The 18,998-nt window shown below is 53.1% G+C and overlaps 1 protein-coding gene across 1 annotated transcript in view; it reads left to right on the top strand.

The window, feature by feature from the left end:
• Positions 1-18,494, top strand: part of ZC3H12D (zinc finger CCCH-type containing 12D) — a 33,969-nt gene extending 15,475 nt beyond the window's left edge. Inside the window, exons 3-6 of the mRNA XM_060616871.3 lie at positions 4,729-4,868; positions 9,984-10,218; positions 13,514-13,620; positions 14,762-18,494. Coding sequence (XP_060472854.2) covers positions 4,729-4,868; positions 9,984-10,218; positions 13,514-13,620; positions 14,762-15,540 — 1,261 coding nt within the window. The 3' untranslated portion in view covers positions 15,541-18,494. The remainder of the gene's footprint in view (positions 1-4,728; positions 4,869-9,983; positions 10,219-13,513; positions 13,621-14,761) is intronic.
• The last annotated feature ends 504 nt before the right edge of the window (positions 18,495-18,998 follow it).

Here is an 18,998-nt window from a genome sequence, read left to right as displayed (position 1 = left end):
AAGAAGGTCACTTCCTCGGGGGCTCGTTGCAATGATTGAAGCACAAAGTGCAAAGCGGCCTGGGACACGGGACTCTACAAATATTAAATATGAGCTCCAAGAAGCAGGAACAAGGTATGTCTCTGAGGACCCAGCACAGAGCCTCACTGAAGATTTTCGTAAATTGACGTTGAGTAAGTGGAGGGATGCACAGATAAATAAATGCTTTGGGCTTATGCATTTACCTCTGTGTGCTGAGGGGTGTGGACCCAGGATGACCTCGAGTGCTTTCTTGCCTGACTGGGAGCTCTGCAGACAACTAGGGACAGACCCCTCCGTGGTGGGAAGGTGGTCCCTGAGTGTGGCTTCAATCCTGCCATGGCCCAGGGCTCTCTGTGGTCAGAAATATGGCAGCCATAATGGGGTTATGAGGTTTTTACCAACCTCAAAGTTTGGTAAAAAAAAAAAAAAAATGTGGCAAGGATCGAACGGTAACAATCCTCACATCTCAAAAGAGACCAGAAGGCTCAGAAGAGAGGTTGGGGTGGAGCGTGTGGGAATCCGGTCCTGCAAAACAATAGACCTGAATGAAAACCCTCCATTCCAGAGACATCAGTTTAGTGATTCTAGGGGTCGGCCCCTGACTTCCCTTGCCTGGAGTCAAAGCTGGAGAGGAGAGCACTGCTTAGGGAGGGAAGGAGGGCTCTGGGCAGATGTATGTTTGTTCCAGCTTCTTCTGGTCTTCATCGTATTTACTGCCCTTTGGAAACTCTTGGCTGAGGAAACATCTTGGAAACATCTTTCCAAACATCTTTGGAAACATCTTGGAGTCTGGGGTCAGAGAGGCCACGGGACTGGATTTTGCTGCATGAAGCTCAGGGTAGCACCATTCCTCAGTTTTTCTCTTCCTGAACTGCTGAACTGCCAACCCCTTCCCCTCTACAAGCCCCCAGCCAGGGCCACTTCAGGCTGTGGTCCTGACCATCGTCACCAGAACCTGTGGCCCTGCTCACCTTTGCCTCCTCGGAGGAATCGGGTTCAGCCTCATCACCGAACATGCTCCCTCCACCCACACACCCAGCAAAGGTGTGTAGTCACAGAAACAGATGTGTGGTCACAGGAAAGAGAGCCCTCAAGAAACCATTTTTTTTTTAAGTTTGTTTGTTTGTTTGTTTGTTTACAGTATAAGTGGGGGTGGGAGCAGAGAGAGAATCCCAAGCAGGCTTTGAGCTGTCAATGTAGAGCCCAACACGGGGCTCAAACCCATGAACTGTGAGATCATGACCTGAGCCGAAATCGAGAATCAGAGGCTTAACCAGGCTCCCCAAGAAGCCATTTTTAAAAGAAGGGTGGTGGTGAGATGTTTGCTTGAGAACGGAGGACAGACTTGTCACTGCTGACAGAGGCATGTTTGGGAGTGGGGGTGGGGTGGGGTATCATCAGTTGTTCATATTCCTGCTCCAGTGTGCGCAGAAAATAGACCTTATTTTCTCAGATACAGTCTCTTCCCTACTTGTTCAGGTCGTGGCGAGCGGCAAACCTAAACTTACCAGTGTGTGATATCTTGGTGTCTCCTGCCTTCTGGATGACTTGGGGTTCATGTTTCCTCTCTCTCCCCCGCTCCTCTCCCAAACGGCATCTGGGGGCTTTGAGACCTGATGTTGGCTGGGAGAGGGGGGTCTGGGACCCTCACGGGGCTCTGCTACGGAGCAGCTGGTCTGACCTGGCTTAGCTTCCAGAATGGTCAACGTAGGAGGGTCATTGGTCTTTTTGGGATCCGTGCTGGCTTACAGCCCTGCCCCCCTCACAGGGGCCTCTTTGCCCCTCCCTAGGCCTCCGACAATCTCCTGGGCCTGGGGGCATGCGAGGGATCCAGGGTGATGCTTCCAGCTCACTTATCTGCCCCCTTCCTCTGAGGCAGCCGTGCAGCTCTGTGGACACTGTGCCCTGCTGAACCCAGGATCTCCAAGAGCCTTGTGACCTGCCAACACTGTGCTGGGAGACCGACCTTTGGCCTCCTCTTCACACCCATCCTGATGTTTCTATACTTTCTCCTCCCCTTCTGGCTGGTGGGTGAAGCAGGGGTGGGGGGTGCATGGGCAAGGACCCTGTGAACGCCCTCCTCTTTCTCCCTCCCTCTCCTTTCTTTCTTCATCTTCCTCTGGGGCAGAGGGACTGGTTCTACTTCCTTTCTTTGCACCACAGACATTGATATTTTCTCCTTACTGTTTGCATAACCCTCACAGCTTAGCCTCAGGGGCCCAAGGACTATTTTCTCTAAACTGGAAGACACTACGGGTGTAGGACTCAAGGCCTGGTTCCCGATACGTTACTGGAGTCAGAGCAATTTAGAGTTCTCGTGTATGTCCACAAAGCCTGACTTTCAAGACTATTGACTAGTGTTTCCAAAGCCTGCCTTCTTCTCGTGGGCCTATCCTGATCCCCTCTGAGAAAATAGCAGGAGAGGCCACACACACAAGAGAAAGCACAGCATGGAAATTTAGTGTCGTCCTTGTCTGGACGTGGGCGGTGGGCCGGCTGCCGCGGGCCAGGCTTCTGAACAGAGGCTGTCATGGTGCCCTGGGCTCTCCGTGAACTCTCAACTCTCCCCTTTGCTCCCTCTCCCTGCCCCAGTCACTCTGTTGTCTCTTTGGTCCCTAGACACAGAGAGCCTTTCGCGTTGTCTTTCCACCCGGTTCTTCCCCCTTGCCTGGGCTGTACCCCTCTGGTGGCTCACAGGACCTGTGTCTTCTCAGCCCTTCATGCATTCGACACATTTTTACTGTCCCCTTACCGATCATCAGGCGCCATGTGGGTGCTGGGAATTCAATGGAGAGCAAAAGGAGCCTGTGAGTTAAAGAGGGGGAGACCTGTTCATCCTATAGGTGTGTGTAATCATTTGGCTGAGATTAGGGCCAGGCAGAAGCAGCATGTGCTGTGAGGACTCGTAATAGGGGAATCGGAGGGGGACCAGAGGGCAGGGATGCTTTCCTGAGGAAGTAGAGATGAAGTTGAGATCCGCAGGAGAAGGAGGCGTGGACCGGGCTGAGAGGAGAAGAAACAGCTGGTTCAAAGGTCCTGCGGTGGAAGTGGGGAAGGTGGCTGGCCAGGACAAAGTGCTGCAGGCCGCATGGGTGGCTGGGCTGGAAGCAGAAGCCAGGCTGTATCGCACCCGGGGCGAAGTCCGACTGATTCTGCGATCTCATGATCTCGTCTATCCGCTCGTCTCCTTCGCCGGCCAAACACCACTGACCTGCACAGACTCGTCCTCAGGGGTGTTTTCAGGCTTCATGGGTTCCTCCAAGCAGCACCCGGATGCCTCCTTCCCATGGCTTCCACAGCGTGGCACTCCTGGTTTGCTTCCTGTTGGCCTGAGAGATCCTTTCCGTCTCTCCTGTGACATTGCCCCACCCCTGCCGTAACCAGCTCTGAGTTCCAGAGCTCCCCCCAGACCCGTCTCCCGGGCCCCTCACTCCCTCCCCTCACTCCCTCCCGGGAGTCAGGCAATTCTCTGGCTTCCAGTGCTGTGTAAGCACAGATGCCCTACACGTTTCGTCACCCAGAACTCTCTTCTGGAACTCAGCATGTCCACCTACAGGGGCTCCTCCAGCTCAGTAGGTGTCCATGACAAAACCCGCGGTCTTTCCCTCTACACCCTGTCCTCTCCCAGGACTCCCCGTCTCAAGGAGGAGCCCACCAGCCACACAAGCCAGAGATCTGGAAGCCTCCTCAATGCTTTCTTCTCTATCGCCCTGGATCTAACCGATCACCACATTCTGGAGATTCTCCTTTCCAGATATCTCTCAGGTTCACCTACCCTTCTCCCTTATCCACCACCACCCACTCAGTCCCAGTCAGCATCCAGTTTTGCTTTGATGACAGTGACAGCTTCCTAACTGGGTATCTCACCCCCACCTTGCTCCCTTCCAATTTACTGTCCTCTGTGTTGCCAGATTGAGCTTTTAGAAACATACATTGGATCGTATCACAGCACAGCACATATACCCCCCATCTTCAAATCCTGCTATGGCTTCTCATTCCTTTTAGGAGAAGAGTTTGGGCCACCTGGGTGGCTCAGTTGGTTAAGCCTCAGACCCTTGGTTTTGGCTCAGGTCATGATCTAACGGTTTGTGGGTTCGAGCCCCACACTGGGTTCCACACTGACAGTGTGGAGCCGGCTAGGGATTCTCTCTCTCTGCCTTTTTCTCTGCCCCTCCCCTGCTTGCACGCTCTCTCTCTCTCAAAATAAATTAAATTAAATTAAATTAAAAAGAAAAAAAAAAGAGTTTTCAGTAAGGCACGCCAGGCCCTGCCTGGTCTTGGGCCTTCTCTCCCACTGCTCTCTACTTCCTGATGCTTCAGTGGAATTTCTGGGGCACCTTGGCCTCCTTCCTTGGGAAGCCCCATAACACATACACAGCCCTCTCTTAGGGTAAGAGTATTCCGCAGATGGCTACTCTCCTCCGTCTTATGTTGATCCTTATAGCTGCAGGGAAAAAGGGGATCGTGCCTACTAATCCTTGGGGTGCACTTCCCCAGGAGCCCAAGACCCTCTATACACATGACTATCGCAAGCCGCATGGTGCCAGTTAAAGGATCCATTTTTTGCCGAGAATGAACTATTTTTCAAATGCAGATTTGCCTGATTCCCTTTGATTATGAGCCTGTGATTCAGGATATTCCCAGGGGAAATCACTCTTCAGAAACCTTTTCCGTGACTCTACAGATTTCTTTGTTTTCCCATCGTAGCCATGGAAATAAAGAAGCCTTCTCTTGCCGGGGAATCCAGCTGGCTGTGGACTGGTTCAGGGACAGAGGACACGCCTACATCAAAGTTTTTGTTCCATCCTGGAGGAAAGACCCACCAAGATCTGATACCCCTATTAGAGGTATGCTGGAGCAGATATATGCTCAAGAGGTACTCCACACCTTTCCTCGGTAGTTCTCGTGGCAATTACAGTCAATTAGCTATTTGTTTGATAATGTCTGTGTTTGTCACCGCACTATAAGCTCCATGGGAACACTAACTATGAATATTCACTGCCATAGCCCTAGCACCTAGCATAGGTGCTCAACATATAGTTGGCATATAGTAGGTGCTCAATAAATAGTTGTTGAATAGATGAATAAACTACTTATTTTGTCTTCTAGTGTGAACGATTAAGTCCCCCAAATGATTGTGTCATACAGATTTTAACATTCTGCAGAGATTGGATCTGCATCCCGCCCCTAACAGAATATAGGATCTGAAAGAGACATTCATTTGGTTCAATGATATTTATTTACTTTATACCTTGTCCAATCTCTGCATTAAAAAAAAAAAAAAAAAAAAAAGGGAAGGATACTTCGGTGGCTCGGTCGGTTATGCATCTGACTTTGGCTCAGGTCATGATCTTGAGGTTCATGGGTTCGAGCCCCACATCAGGCTCTGTGCTGACAGCTCAGATCCTGGAGCCTGCTTCAGGTTATGTCTCTCCCTCTCTCTGCCCCTCCCAGTGCTCGGTCTTTCTCTGTCTCCTAACAATAAACAAATGTTACACTCATTGACCATAAAACAAACTGATTTAAAAAATAATAACAATAATTAAAAAAAAGAAAACTAAGGCCCAGGGAATTCTTTATTTTTAATTCTTATATCAGCTAGGAATATTTTAAGCTACAAATAATAGAGCAGGTGGTTTAAATAAACAGGGTGTTGCTTGTTTGTTTTTGTTTGGCTTTCTCATTACTAGAAGTCAGACACTAAGCCACTGTTGGCATTGTTTCTTCAGTGATGGTGGGGCTGACCTCCTGGCGATTCGGGGAGATTTCTTTGATTTTGAAAAAAATCTTTTTAACATTTATTTATTGTCAAGAGGCAGAGACAGAGCATGAGAAGAGCAGAGACAGGGGGAGACACAGAGTCTGAAGCAGGCTCCAGGATCCAGTTGTCAACACAGAGCCTGACGTGGGGCTTGAACTCATGAACCGAGAGATCATGACCTGAGCCAAAGTCAGATGCTTAACTGACTGAGCCACTCGGGCTCTCCATCTTTGATTTTTTCTTTCAGCCTTTTAACCAAAAGTTTTTGGTGTGGTTTTTAATTCTACCAATGGTTTCTAATTGCTGCTTCTTCTCTTTCAGATTCCCTGTCTTTATTTTTTAAATAAAATGATATTCTTGTTGGGGCACTGGCGTGGCTCAGTCAGTTGAGCCTCCAACTCTTGATTTCGGCTCAGGTCACGATCCCACGGTTGTGGGACCGAGTCCTGCATCGGGCTCCATGCTGAGCATGGAACCTCCTTAAGATTCTCTCTCTCTGTCCCTCTGCCACTTCCACCAATCGCATGTGCATGCTCTGTCTCTGTCAAATTAAAAAAAAAAGATATTCTTGGGGTGCCTGGGTGGCTCAGTTAAGCGTCCAACTTTGGCTCAGGTCATGATTTTGCAGTGTGTAAGTTTGAGCCCCGCATCAGGCTCTGAGCTGACAGCTCGGAGCCTGGAGCCTGCTTCGGATTCTGTGTCCCCCTCTCTCTCTGCCCCTCCCCTACTCATGCTCTGTCTCTGTCTCTCTCTTTCTCAAAAATAAATAAACATTAAAAAATATATATCCTTGTCTTAGGGATGAAATATCTTTAATTATTTCTATAGTAATATAGACTTTAAAAAGTTCCCTTTAAGTTCTGTGAATCCTATTTATTTTTCTTGGGTCAGTTCCCTTTGTTCATTTCTGTGGTGTGTGTGTGTGTGTGTGTGTGTGTGTATGTGTGTGTGTGTGTATGTGTGTGTGGGGTGTGTATGTGTAGGTGTGTGTAGGTATGGGAGTTTGGGGGTGTGTTTGCGTGTGTGTGTGCATGAGTGTGTGTGAGTGTGTGTGGGGGTGTGTGTGGGGGGTGCTGTTAAGTCTTCTCAAAGGTCTAGTACTTGTTTGGCCGTCAGTTTTGATTTGCAAACAAAGAGCCAGATCAGTTAGATACACCTCTATGTGATTTCCTTGCGTCTTTTCTCCTAGTACGTGGATCTCTCCCGGAGTGGCAGGGCTGACTGACCGTCAGTGTAGACCAGCAGATTTCACTTGGGCAGACCCTGCATGGGGCAGGCAGGTGCACAGTGCAAGGTGCCCCATGATGGCTTTACTCCAGGAGGTCAAAGGCCACAAGGGAACCTCCTCCTTCCTAGTGATATCTCACTTTCCTTATAGCAGTAAGGGTAGGGAAAGGGTACTGCCCCAGGAGTAGCCCTTCAGGTAGTCAGTAGCCCTGACTTCCACAGACTTCCCACTTCCTCTCCACAGGCCCGCTGGACACTCTGGGCCTTTGCAGAAAGGATGGCCTCATATCCACTTTAGCCTTCTACCCACGTTCTGGGCTATGGCTCCCTACGTGCCGGGGGATCAGTATGGTTTCCTGGGTTTGCTGCTGTTCCCTGGCCCATTCTAATGTGATTATGGATCCCCTCCCCGTTTCGTACTTCTTTACTGCCATTTCAGTAGGATTATGAGAGAGAGGCAGGGATCAATACTTGTGTTCAGTTCTCCACCATGAACTGCTTACCCTAAATTATTCTTTACAGTCTGAACATGGAGAATGGCAGCTCTCAACAGCTGTGTACTATTTAAATATAGTATGGGTAGGGGCGCCTGGGTGGCTCAGTCGGTTGGGCATCCGACTTCAGCTCAGGTCACGATCTCGCGGTCTGTGAGTTTGAGCCCTGCGTCGGGCTCTGGGCTGATGGCTCAGAGCCTGGAGCCTGCTTCCGATTCTGTGTCTCCCTCTCTCTCTGCCCCTCCCCCATTCATGCTCTGTCTCTCTCTGTCTCAAAAATAAATAAACGTTAAAAAAAATTTTAAAAAAATATAGTATGGGTAAAGGGTAGGGAAATCACTTTGGGGTAGGGAAGGAATTTTAAAACAAGTCACAACAAGTGCAAAGCTTCAGGGGAAAGATTCATAAATTTGACTGCATTAAAATAAAAGCTTCTGTTCATTAGTGGATACCACAAAAACCAAAAAATGAAAAAAAAAGCCTTAAACTGGGAGAGGCGATCACACATTCCTGATGAAGGATTACTGTCCAGAATCTATAGAGAGCTTCTCCAAATTAATAAGACAAAGACAAAGGGCCAACAGAAAGATGAACTAAAGCATGAATGGGCCTTTCACAGAAGAGAAGACATAAATGGCCAATAAACGTATGAAAAGACGCTCACTCTCATTAGTACCCAAAGAAACGCAAAAGAAAACCACAATAAGAGGGCACTGTACACCCACCAGATTGGCAAAAATTCAGAAACCTGAAAAGCCAAGCCCTGACACGGTCTTCTTGAATGCTGTGTTGGGTAGTCAGCTGATAGAACTGCTTTGGAGAACAATCCAGCACTGTCTTGGAAAGTGCCTTTCCCTACCACTCAGCAATATCACTCTTAGAGTTACTCCCTAGAGAAGTCCTTGTACTCCTGTCCCCGGAGACTGACGTGCAGAACTGACAGTGGGGAACACAGGGACGTGGCCGAACCTCTCCAACACGATGTTACAGGAAGAAAGTAAGCGCGTAATTTCATGTGTGTAAAGTCTAGAGGTTCCTAATCGCGTGAAAAATAGTCCTTTTGGGACGATGCATACATACGTATTTTTAAAAATGAAAGGAGGGGCGCCTGGGTGGCTCAGTTGATTAAGTGTCCGACTTCAGCTCAGGTCATAACCTCGCAGTCAGTGGGTTCGAGCCCCGCATCAGGCTCTGTGCTGACGGCTCGGAGCCTGGAGCCTGCTTCGGATTCTGTGTCTCCCTCTCTCTCTGTCCCTCCCCCCGACTTGTGCTCTGTCCCTCTCCTGCTCATGCTCTGTCTCTCTCGTTCTCTCTCAAAAATAAATAAAACATTAAATAAAAAAAATAAAAAATGAAAGGAAGGGAACTGTAAAACACGAAGTCTACAAATTGGGCTACGTCAAAGGGGCAGCAGGACGTGCAAAGTGGGAGGGGCGCGGGGGACCTCAAAAGCATGGCCACGTTGTAGTTCTCTATGGGAGTGCTGCGTAGGTGGCTTTAAAAGTTATCCTTGGTGCCCTTATATGCATTATGGACTTTCAAAAAGTCATATAGGACAGGACGTAGATTTGAGGGAAGAGACAGTTAGTGAAGAATATGCTAAAGTTCTTCCAAGTTCTGAGTAACTGTTACAGTAGAAGGGATTTTCTTTCGCCTGCCTCCAAAGGCAAAACTAGGATCAAAGAGTAGACTTCCCGGGAATGTGGGTTTTAGCTCCTGTAAGAGACCTTGTGGCGTATCAGGTGTTCACCTCCTCACCAGTCCGCATACTAAGCTGTCGCCCACGTGAGCTTATCAGTCTACTCACAGACACTGAGACAGAAGGAGGAATTGCTAACCTCATTTTATACTAGTTGCAAAATCTGGTGTTCAGAGAGGGAGGAGCCACAGCTGAGACCAGAACCCAGGCGTAGGGTCTGAATCCCAGACTCTCCCTAGTACATCCTTGTGTCCCTCAGAGCTGTGTTACGGTGTGCTCTGTCCTAAGGGTGTCCCAAGCAGATTCCTGTACCATGGGGGAAGATGGACAGTGGCTCTGAGCTACGGGCTCAGGCAGGAGCCTTCCAGGTGGATGCAAGTCTCCTAGTAACTTCTAAGGCTTTGCCAGGATTCCAGTTAAACTATGAATGTCTTTCTCCAGAAGGCCTCTCGTGTCTGCTGTGGTAGGGGTATTATGGCGTGTGACCATCAAAAGGACAAGAGCTATGGCTTCGCTCTCCTTTCTGAAGTGACTCCCCCTTGTAGGGTATCATTCTCGGGACAGAAGCCAAGAGCCCTGTTGACCCCAAGCTGCTGGCAAATTTCTCTTGACCTCCCTGCTCATGTGCCAGGCTGGGCCATGGGGTGGGGGAGGAGGAGTTGGCTCAGAGAGGATCCCTGAGCTGCCGCACATGCTGGGCGATCTGAGAATGGTTTTAGGGGTGGGGGTCCCACCCAGAAAGCCGCCACATCCTGTCTCCTGCCCCCCCTGTGGCCCCCAGAGCAGCACGTGCTGGAGGAGCTGGAGAGGCAGGCGGTGCTCGTGTATACCCCGTCCCGCAAGGTGAATGGCAAGCGGGTGGTCTGCTACGACGACCGCTACATTGTGAAGGTGGCCTACGAGCAGGACGGTGTCATCGTCTCCAACGACAACTACCGCGACCTCCAGAGCGAGAACCCCGAGTGGAAGTGGTTCATCGAGCAGAGGCTGCTCATGTTCTCCTTTGTCAACGATCGGTACGTGGTGGCACAGGGGGTCCTGGCATGGCGGGGGGCTGGGGTGACCGGCAGAAAGCCAGTCCAAATAGCCTAAGCCCAGCGGGGCTTGCCGTCATGGGCACACCGTACCAAAGCAAAGGACACCCAGTCCTGGAGACAGAGCCCACTGGAAGTCACCTGCTCTCTCCCCCGGGGTCCGTAAAGGCTCTCTCAGTCCCTCTGGGTCTCCTCTCCATCGCGATCACGATTCCTCAGCAGGGCTGTTTTGTCCCAATTGTCCATGACCTTTCTGTTCCCATGCCCACATGTGGTTGACCTGGCAAAGAATTGCCCCACAGGTGGGCCAAGCTTGAGCTTGGGGCACCATCAACTTGTTGCTTTTATTTATTTATTTATTATTTTAAATGTTTGTTTATTTTTGAGAGTGCACATGGGGGAAGGGCAGAGAGAGAGAAAGAGAGAGAGAGAGAGAGAGAGAGAGACAGAGAGAGACAGAGAGAGGGATACAGAGAATCCCAAGCAGGCTCTGCACTGTCAGCACAGAGCCCGATGAGAGGCTCGAACTCACGAATCGTGAGATCGTGACCTGAGCTGGAATCAAGAGCCACCCAGGTGCCCCTTGTTGCTTTTATTTTTAAAGCATTTACTACAGGTAAGAGCACTGAAACAGCCATCCTGGGGAAAATCGGAACTTTGTTGCACTTCCCTTCACTTGTTTTACGTTCACGCCCTTTTTTTTAAGTTTTGAATTACGTACGGGAGTCATCTTTTTTGGGGGGTTGAGAAGAACTTGGAACTAAGTCCATCGCAATACCTGTTGTTGGTTGCAATTTTCAAGAGCGTCGAGTTGGTTCTTCTGTCCCCTAGGTTGGTTCCCCTGGGTCAGGTCCACCCTGAACCAACCAGCTCCAGCTGGGGGAGGGCAATGTCATGGACGCAAGGCACAAACCTGTTAGCAGGTGCTGGGCAAGGGCCCCTGGACAGAGCTAAGGTGGGGAGGGAGCAGTGCGGATGTCGTCAGGCACGCTGAGGGCAAAGGCTAGGGGTCTGGCAAGGTGGCCATGGGTCTGAGACTTAGCGGGGGTGGGTGGGGAGGCAGGGTGCAGAGGGTAGAGCACGCTGGGATATCACTCTCACTTCGCTTTCTGTTCCAGGCAGTGATAGCTTGACCCTCATTCTGGGCTCTTGGACTGGCCTTTAGAAATATGGTTTAAGAGAAACTCCCAACTCTGTGACGACAGGGGCTGTATGTGCCTTGTCTGCCATGGCCCATCACAGGCACTCAAGAACTAGTTGTAGGTGGCAAGTGAGTGAGTGAGTGAATCAGTAAAGCGAATGGCTGCGGTCCTGGGGAAGGGAGAGAGGTGACAGGTCGGCTGGGTCAGGCCACTTGCGCGCGGCAGGCCCGTTCCTGACCTTGAAGCCCAGGAGGCAGTGTGGTGTTCTGGAAAGAGCTAGAGCTTTGGAGGCAGCAGATGAGGTTTCCAGTGGAGGCTCCGTCATTTACGGGCTGTGTGTCATGGGGGAAATCCCTGTCATTGAACTAAATGTCCCTCACCTTGAATTAACCATACCTGGATTAATCATATTTATGTTTGAGATGGTTCTGAGGACTAGGGAGAACTGTACCCCGAAGAGTACCTAACTGTACCTAAGAGTAGCACTTACTTTCAGGCCAGGCCAGGACGTGGTGCCTCTAGAGGGCACTGTGCCCCTACTACTACCCTCCCAAGCCCCAGAGCAGAGGCTTGCAAGCAGCCAGCTACCTGCTCCCCGGCCCCAGGAGCCTCCATGGCCATTTCCATATACTCAAGGCCAGCAGCTCCCTCTATCCAGCTCAGGCCTGGAGAAATCTGGAAAGTCTGGTGACTGTCGGTTCCAGAAAATCCTCACTGAAGTCTGATGGATCATGGCTGCCTTTGGCCTGGCCACAGCCTGGGGCCAAGGCCAAGTCCTTTTGACGCACCGGCCTCTGCTAAGGGCCTGCCAGAAGGTCCCCCAGCTGCCAGAAGGCAGAGCCTCCCTGCCTGCCTGTGGGTGAGGACGCCTGCCCCAGTGCCCTGGGCACGTCCATAGGGCCCTCTTGGCCCAGCTCACCGCGGCCAAGGCCTAGCAGAGAGCAGGAGGTAAAGCCTTTGGGAACCTCTAATAACCGCAGTGGGCGGCTCCCCAGATTCTTGGTCAGGGCCCAATTCTGAGAAGCCGGCTGTGTAGCTGGGATCTGAGCCACGGAGGCTGCCTGGGACCAGCGACTGCCCAGTTCTGGGCTGGCCTAGGGTATGTGGTCTGCATGGTGGGACTCAGTATGACCCTTGACTCTCAGAGGGACACCAACCCCTGAAAACAGCCCCCCACTTAGGAACCACAACCCCTCTAGCGGAACCTTTATATGACCTGGAAATGCCTCCTGGGAACGAAAGTATTCACATAAAAAAATGGATGGCCCTAAATGAAGGGCGTTTTCCTCCCAAGGAATGTGTTCCCCTCTGAGCTGTGGGCACACTGACGATGCATTCCCTTCCTTGTGAGGCTTAATTCCAGGGAGATGGGAAGGGGCAGACAGGGGGCAGGAGGGTATCAGAGAACGGGGCCGGGGTCAGGCAGCCCCGGAAGCTGAGACCAAACCCAGAGCTCCCCGGGGTTCCAAAAGGACCTGCCCTGAGGCTCTGTGTGCCGGCTACACCTGCTTCTTCACCGGCTCACTGGCTGGCATTTCAAACCGTATTAATATTTATCCCCCATCTGTATATGTCCAGAGCTGTGGGGCAACACAGGAGATCTGAGTAAGGGAGCCCGCAGGACTAGGGCTGTTTGCAGCCCCGGGGAGGTCCGGACAGTGAGAAAGCAGCACAGGGTCACTTTCGGACCCGGGACCCAGGGGAACCCTAGAGGGATTACGCTTCAATTTCAGTGCATAAAAATCACCTGGGAAGTTGTTAAAAGGCAGATTCCTGAACCACCTGAGAGTCTGATGAAGCAGGTCTGGTGGGAAGCCAGGAGCCTGCAGTTTTAAAGGCGTTGCCGGGTGATTGCAGCCCTTGCTGGACAGACTTTCGGAAGAGGCCCGAGGCCACTCTCCCGAGAGCCGTGCTCTCCGCTCATGGGTTCAGTGAGAAGGGAGGGCTGTGCTGCTTTCAAATGCTACACGGCCCCGGGGTGGGGGGGAGAGCCCTGGATGGTGAGCCCCGCCCGAGGCCGGCCGTGCCTGCTGCGCCCATTCTCTCGCCCGGCTGGCTGGGGCCCGCTCCCCATGCAGGTGCTGGTGGTGAGTTTCTGTGGGTCTAGCAGTTGCCCCCCTGTGCTTGTTTTACAGGTTCATGCCTCCCGATGACCCCTTGGGCCGCCGGGGACCCACCCTGAGCAACTTCCTGAGCAGGAAGCCCAAGCCCCCAGAGCCATCCTGGCAGCACTGTCCGTACGGTGGGTGGCACCCCCATGCCTCGCGATCCCGGTTCAGGTCTCGTGTGAGGGCGGCACAGGGCGCAGTCAGAAGTGCGGGCCTGCTCGTCAGCAGCCTGGGTTCTTGCCTGGGTTCTGCCCCTAACTGGCTGTGTGACATCAGAGAGACCGTTTAACCTCTCTGGATGGCACTTGCTGACAGGGTTGTTATAAGGATGAACTGACATCCTGGGTGACTGTTGCATGGGAGTGTCTGTGAGGGCCGGATGCCGGGGTCCCACACAGGGCAAAGCTGTATGGTGTGTACCCCCAAGCTCCTCCTTCTCAGTCCCTCCCCCTTGCACTCTGCCACGCCTGTCTGCATCCCTCCACCCCTCCCTCCACCAGCCCTCCACCCCTGGACCTTCATGGCCTTCGTCAATGCTATCCATTAAGAATTAAGGCTTTTTATCCCAGAGCACTTCTAGCCAGCTCTTTCGCTAACTTGCTTTGGCAAGTTCATTTGTTCGTTTAATGCCGCCGGGGCTTGTTTTTCGTGTCCAAAGAAGTTCAAAGTCATATTCAAAGTCATTTCTTGTTCGAGTTAAGGTGACCACACACACATTCACGTTGGTTCACCTTGCTCCCATGCCCTCTCAGAAGTGTCCAGGTCTGGGCAATAAACTGCTTGATCACCTCTGTTAGAACAGCCTGTTGGGGAGGGCAATGATCAGCACAGGCGATGAGGCCAACGGTGGAAACTGAGGCAGACTGGACGTGCAATCCTGTGCGGGGCGCACCGGCTCCCCACCCTCTCCACAAGGGTGGCCCCATCCACAGGGTTCCCTGGGGAAGTGGAGGCCGAAGGTCATTGGATCTAGAGGTTTGCTTTCAGTCCCTGGTCGAAAGGAGTTCCCATACGGACAATCTCCCGGCCTGCCACTGAGATTACTGGGTCCAGCGCCCTACACCAAGGGAGTGGGTACTGCACCCTCACCCACCTAATCCGGCCCCAGGACACTTTCTCCCCTCCTCCCCTCCTCGTCCAGCCCCAATCGTGAGACTCCTGAAGGGGGCCCGAGGAGTCTCCAAGGAGAAGGGCCGGGCGCCGACCACAACCCCCACACCCCCTCTCCTACCCGAGGTCTCACCCGCCCTCTCCCCCTTGCCCCCTCCCTCCCAGGCAAGAAATGCACCTACGGCGTCAAGTGCAAGTTCTACCACCCCGAGAGGCCGCACTTGGCGCAGCTGGCGGTGGCCGACGAGCTTCGCGCGCAAACGCGGGCCTGGCGGGGCGCGGGCGCCGAGGCGGAGCGGCGGAGGAGCGCGCGGGCGGCCCGGGAGGAGCAGGGCGGCCCCGGGGGCGCTCCCGCCGCGGCCTGGCCGGGGCCCCCGGAGCCCGGCGTGCGCAGCCTGCACCCCGCGCGGCGGGCGGCCGACGTGGCCGCGCTCGAAGCCGGCTTCTCGCGCCTCGCCTTCAGCGAAGACCCTGGGCCCCTCGGGGCGCCCCCTCGGGACGCCGGCCTCGCGCCCCGGCCGCGCCGTCCGGACTGGGGGGCGCCGGGGGCCTCGAGGTCCCCGGGAGCCCTGCCCGGCCTGCTGACCCCCCAGGTCGGGCCGAGGGGGGGCCACGGCCCCCCGCACAGTGATCTCCCCCAGCGCAGGAGGCCCGCCGAGCCGCGGGCCCTCCAACAAGGGACCGGCCGGTTCCCGGGCCGCTCGGCCTGGGCGGAACGCGGCTGGGGCGACGGCGCCTTCGGGGGACCTTCGGGGTCCCCGCCTCCCTCCGCTCCCGGCGAGGTGGACGCGCGTGCCCGGGCGCGCATCGCGCTTTGCAGCATCTTCCCGCCCCACCAGGTGGACAGCGTCATGGCCCTGTTCCCGGCGCTCTCCGATGTCACCCGGCTCATCCTTCTCATCCAGAGATTCCAGACGTCTGGGGCTCCCGTGGGGAAATCCTAAGGAAGTCGTCCAAGCCACCGGAAGTCCCAATCTTGCCTTGCCGCTTGGTCAGGGCGGATGGTCGGCCTGCCCCTGGGGCGAGCCACCCTGCAGCCCTCTTTTCCTTCAAGAAGGTCAGGGAAGCCGGCTTCCTCACCCCCAGCAGCACCCATGGTGGCACTTGATGACCCTCACTGACACTGCAGGGCTTGCTGCTGGAGGTCCGTGTCCTGCAGAATAAGGCTGGCCACATCCATGGAGGGAGTGGCCTCCTATGTCTGGAAGACTAGAAGGTCCCATGACGGCTCCAGGGGTTTGTCCAGAACACTGCATGGCTGTTTTGTCAAGCTGCATTTGGGATCCACGAGTGGGTCACAACGTCAATTTAGTGGGTCACACCAGAAGGAGTGGTGTCGGAAATCTCAGAGCACAGGCCACATGGCCAAGCTAAGTATGAAACTCTTGTATGTTAGCTACACGTGTGTGCACCTGTGTGCCCTTGGTAGCCGCGCAAACTTAACGTGGGTCATGGGCAAAAGTTTAAAAAATCCTGGTAAACGGCCTTGGCTTTTACTGTATCACGTGACATCTGAAATACGTAGTCAGTTGACTGGTGGAGGTCTTGGCGTCTGATGGGTTTCATATCAGCTGTTTCTTACCTCATGAGAGGAACCTAGAATTCTAGCCTTGATGGGTGGGTCCGCTTGTCACTCTGTGTGGTTGGAGGTGGGGCAGGGGCACATGGTCTTGAGGGCAGAGCACAGATCCTCAACTGGTTGAGCCTTCTAAGTCACACCTGACTCTTGAGTCAAGGCCCAGTGAGTCAGGACTTGTGCTCAGAAACCTCCAGGTGGGTCCGTGAAGAGCTGGGATGAGCCTCAGTCATGGGGGTTTATCGCCACCTTCCACCAGTGCTGTTTCTTCCAGCCAGCTACTGCTTTGAGTTTTGGGGAGGAGGGACCCACCTGCTTGCAGTGGACAGGACATGAGACCGTGCTTGCGGGGTGTGGACCCTGCGTCCTCAGGGGCCCTGGCATCTCTAGTGGGCATCCACCCGTTCACTCTGGGTTACAAGTCCAGATGTGCAGGTCTTAGCTCATTCGTTCGTGAGGACCCTTGGTGTCTTGGCCATCAGGGAGAATGTGAGGCACCTCCCAGTGGAAAGTCAGCTCCCATCCCCCAAAAGCTTCCTGCAGACTGGCGAATGCAAAGGGAAACTCTTCTCAGAGCATCGTTCAGTGTTGTGGACACAGAGCAGGGTGCACCCCTGGGCGAGTCTGCTTCTAGCCCTCTAGTTCATGGTAAATGCCGCCAGTGGAGGTACAGTGACGCTGTGTCTCCCTGTGACCCCTTTGACCTTTTTTTTTTTTTTTTTTTTTTTTAAGTAGGCTTCATGCCCCATGCAGAGCCCAACTTGGGGCTTGAACTCACAACCCTGAGATCAAGACCTGAGCTGAGATCGAGAGTTAGATGCTTAACCGACTGAGCCACCCAGGCGCCCCCTTTTCGTCTTTTTAAACCAGATTCTTAGAGTGGCTCCAGCCTGATCTGTTCTTCACCTCTTTTTTGCACCCACAGTTATATCTTAGTATTTTGGGAACTTAGTCCTGAAGAGGCCCCACCCTTCCTGGATAAAGTGGATTTCCCTCGTGGTGTTTTGTTTTGTTTTTTCCTTTCTTTTGACAGGACAACTTTATGTGTTTGTCTCTTGGGTCTGTCTCCTGGCGTAGAGCCGTCTCCTTGCTGACTTACAGTTGGAGATGTTTAAACTGCTTCCTTTGAGGACAAGTTTGAGTTTTAGTAAGCTGTAAAGCTATTTTATTTGGTTCACTGTGATGAAGACAAGCACAAAAACAGGTGAAGAGACAGCGCTTTTCAGTGTAATCCCCTTTGGAATTTTTTCCAGAGTCTTGGTACGTCTTTTTGACACAAAGCATGGATGGATGGGTGACTGAAATGTTCCTAGTTGCATAACTGTCACCGTGATCCAAAAATAAATCACTTTTATTCACACCTGGGCTCTCCGTTACCAAATTGTACATCATTTTCTCCCATGGCGGCTTCTCCCCTTAGGCCAAGTTTTCACGTCAAATATTGTGGGTGTGAAAACTGATGTTGTGGCTGCTTTATTTAGTGTTATCCGTCCCTTGGGGGTGAGGAGGCTGGGATCTGCCTTTTCCAGGGGAGGCCCAAGGTGAGAACATGCCTTTGGTGGATGTTCAGCCGGCGGTTACCAAGGACACAGGTTGCGTATCTGTTTGCTAGACTCTTAAAGTCCTCGTTACAGAACCACAAAGCAGTCTCATAAAAGCCGCTCTTCCTGTGTACACCTGCAGCAGAATCCTTGATTGCTCAGATCTGAGGAGCCTGCTGCTACTCCGTGCTTTTGCTGGGGCTGCTTTCCCAGAGGCCTCTGGGCCGCGGTTTGCGGCAGAAACTGCAGAATATCAGGGGTTAAGGGGGTAGAGGCAGGAGAAGCCACTCACGTCAGCCTTGCTCCAGATAAAATGAATCCCAGCCCTGCGGAGTTTACACAGAATTCACGTGGGGGACAATGAGCCAACTGCCCGCTGGCACGGGTACAGCTTCCGGTCTCTAGAGCGGTCTTCCCCCCAGAGCGTGGTGGGGGGGAGGGGAAGAGGCATTAAGGAATGGGTGATGGGGGAGGGGGCTCTGGGAGATGGAACAACTACTTGGAATCACAAATCCCACCGTGAGGGAATGCACGGAGCCAGGCCCAGCTACTTGTGGGGCCCTGTATGGATTTAAAATGCAGGGCCCCCCAGGGGCGCCCGGGTGGCTCCAGCTAAGTATCTGACTGGGGCTCAGGTCGCGATCTCACGGTTCGTGAGTTCGAGCCCCACGTCGGGCTCTGTACAGACAGCTCGGAGCCTGGAGCCTGCCTCGGATTCTGTGTCTGCCTCTCTCTCTGCCCCTCCCTTGCTCGCACTCTGTGTGTCTCTCTCTCTCAAAAATAAATACACGTTAAGAAACAAATTTAAAAAAATGCAGGTATCTGTTCAAACGTGGTCAAGAATGTCAAGACAGCACAGCATTCAACCAAGCATGGGGCCCTTCTAAGTGGGGGTGCCCCGTGTGCCTGCCTACTGCCCATGAAGCTGCCCGGTGTGGAATTACCAAGCGTGCAAGGGAACATTTTTCACGCCCAGAGTGTCAGAGCCCAAGATATGATGTGCACACTTCATAGCTGGGAAAGGCCACGTGTGTCCAGGGAGGGTCCTGGTCCCCCCGGGTCTCCCCCTCAGGGACTGTCTACTGCACCCCCTGAGGACTGACTGAGCGGACCTTCCTTGGCTTTCTCTGCCCACCTCTGACAACAAGGGGCAGAAGAGGAGAAGTTAAGGGTCCTGGGAAACCAGACACTGGACCAGCTCTGTCCGTATGAGTACGAGAGGGCAGTAGGGGTGGGCCCAGCTGGGCAGCGAGTATACTGGTTTGTATTGGGCAAGGCTCTTTGG

Source organism: Panthera onca, chromosome B2 (assembly GCF_046562875.1).
Source record: "Panthera onca isolate mPanOnc1 chromosome B2, mPanOnc1 haplotype 2, whole genome shotgun sequence".
NCBI lineage: Eukaryota > Metazoa > Chordata > Mammalia > Carnivora > Felidae > Panthera > Panthera onca.
The sequence above is the reverse complement of the archived record's forward strand: the minus strand, read 5'-3'. Positions and strand labels throughout refer to the sequence as shown.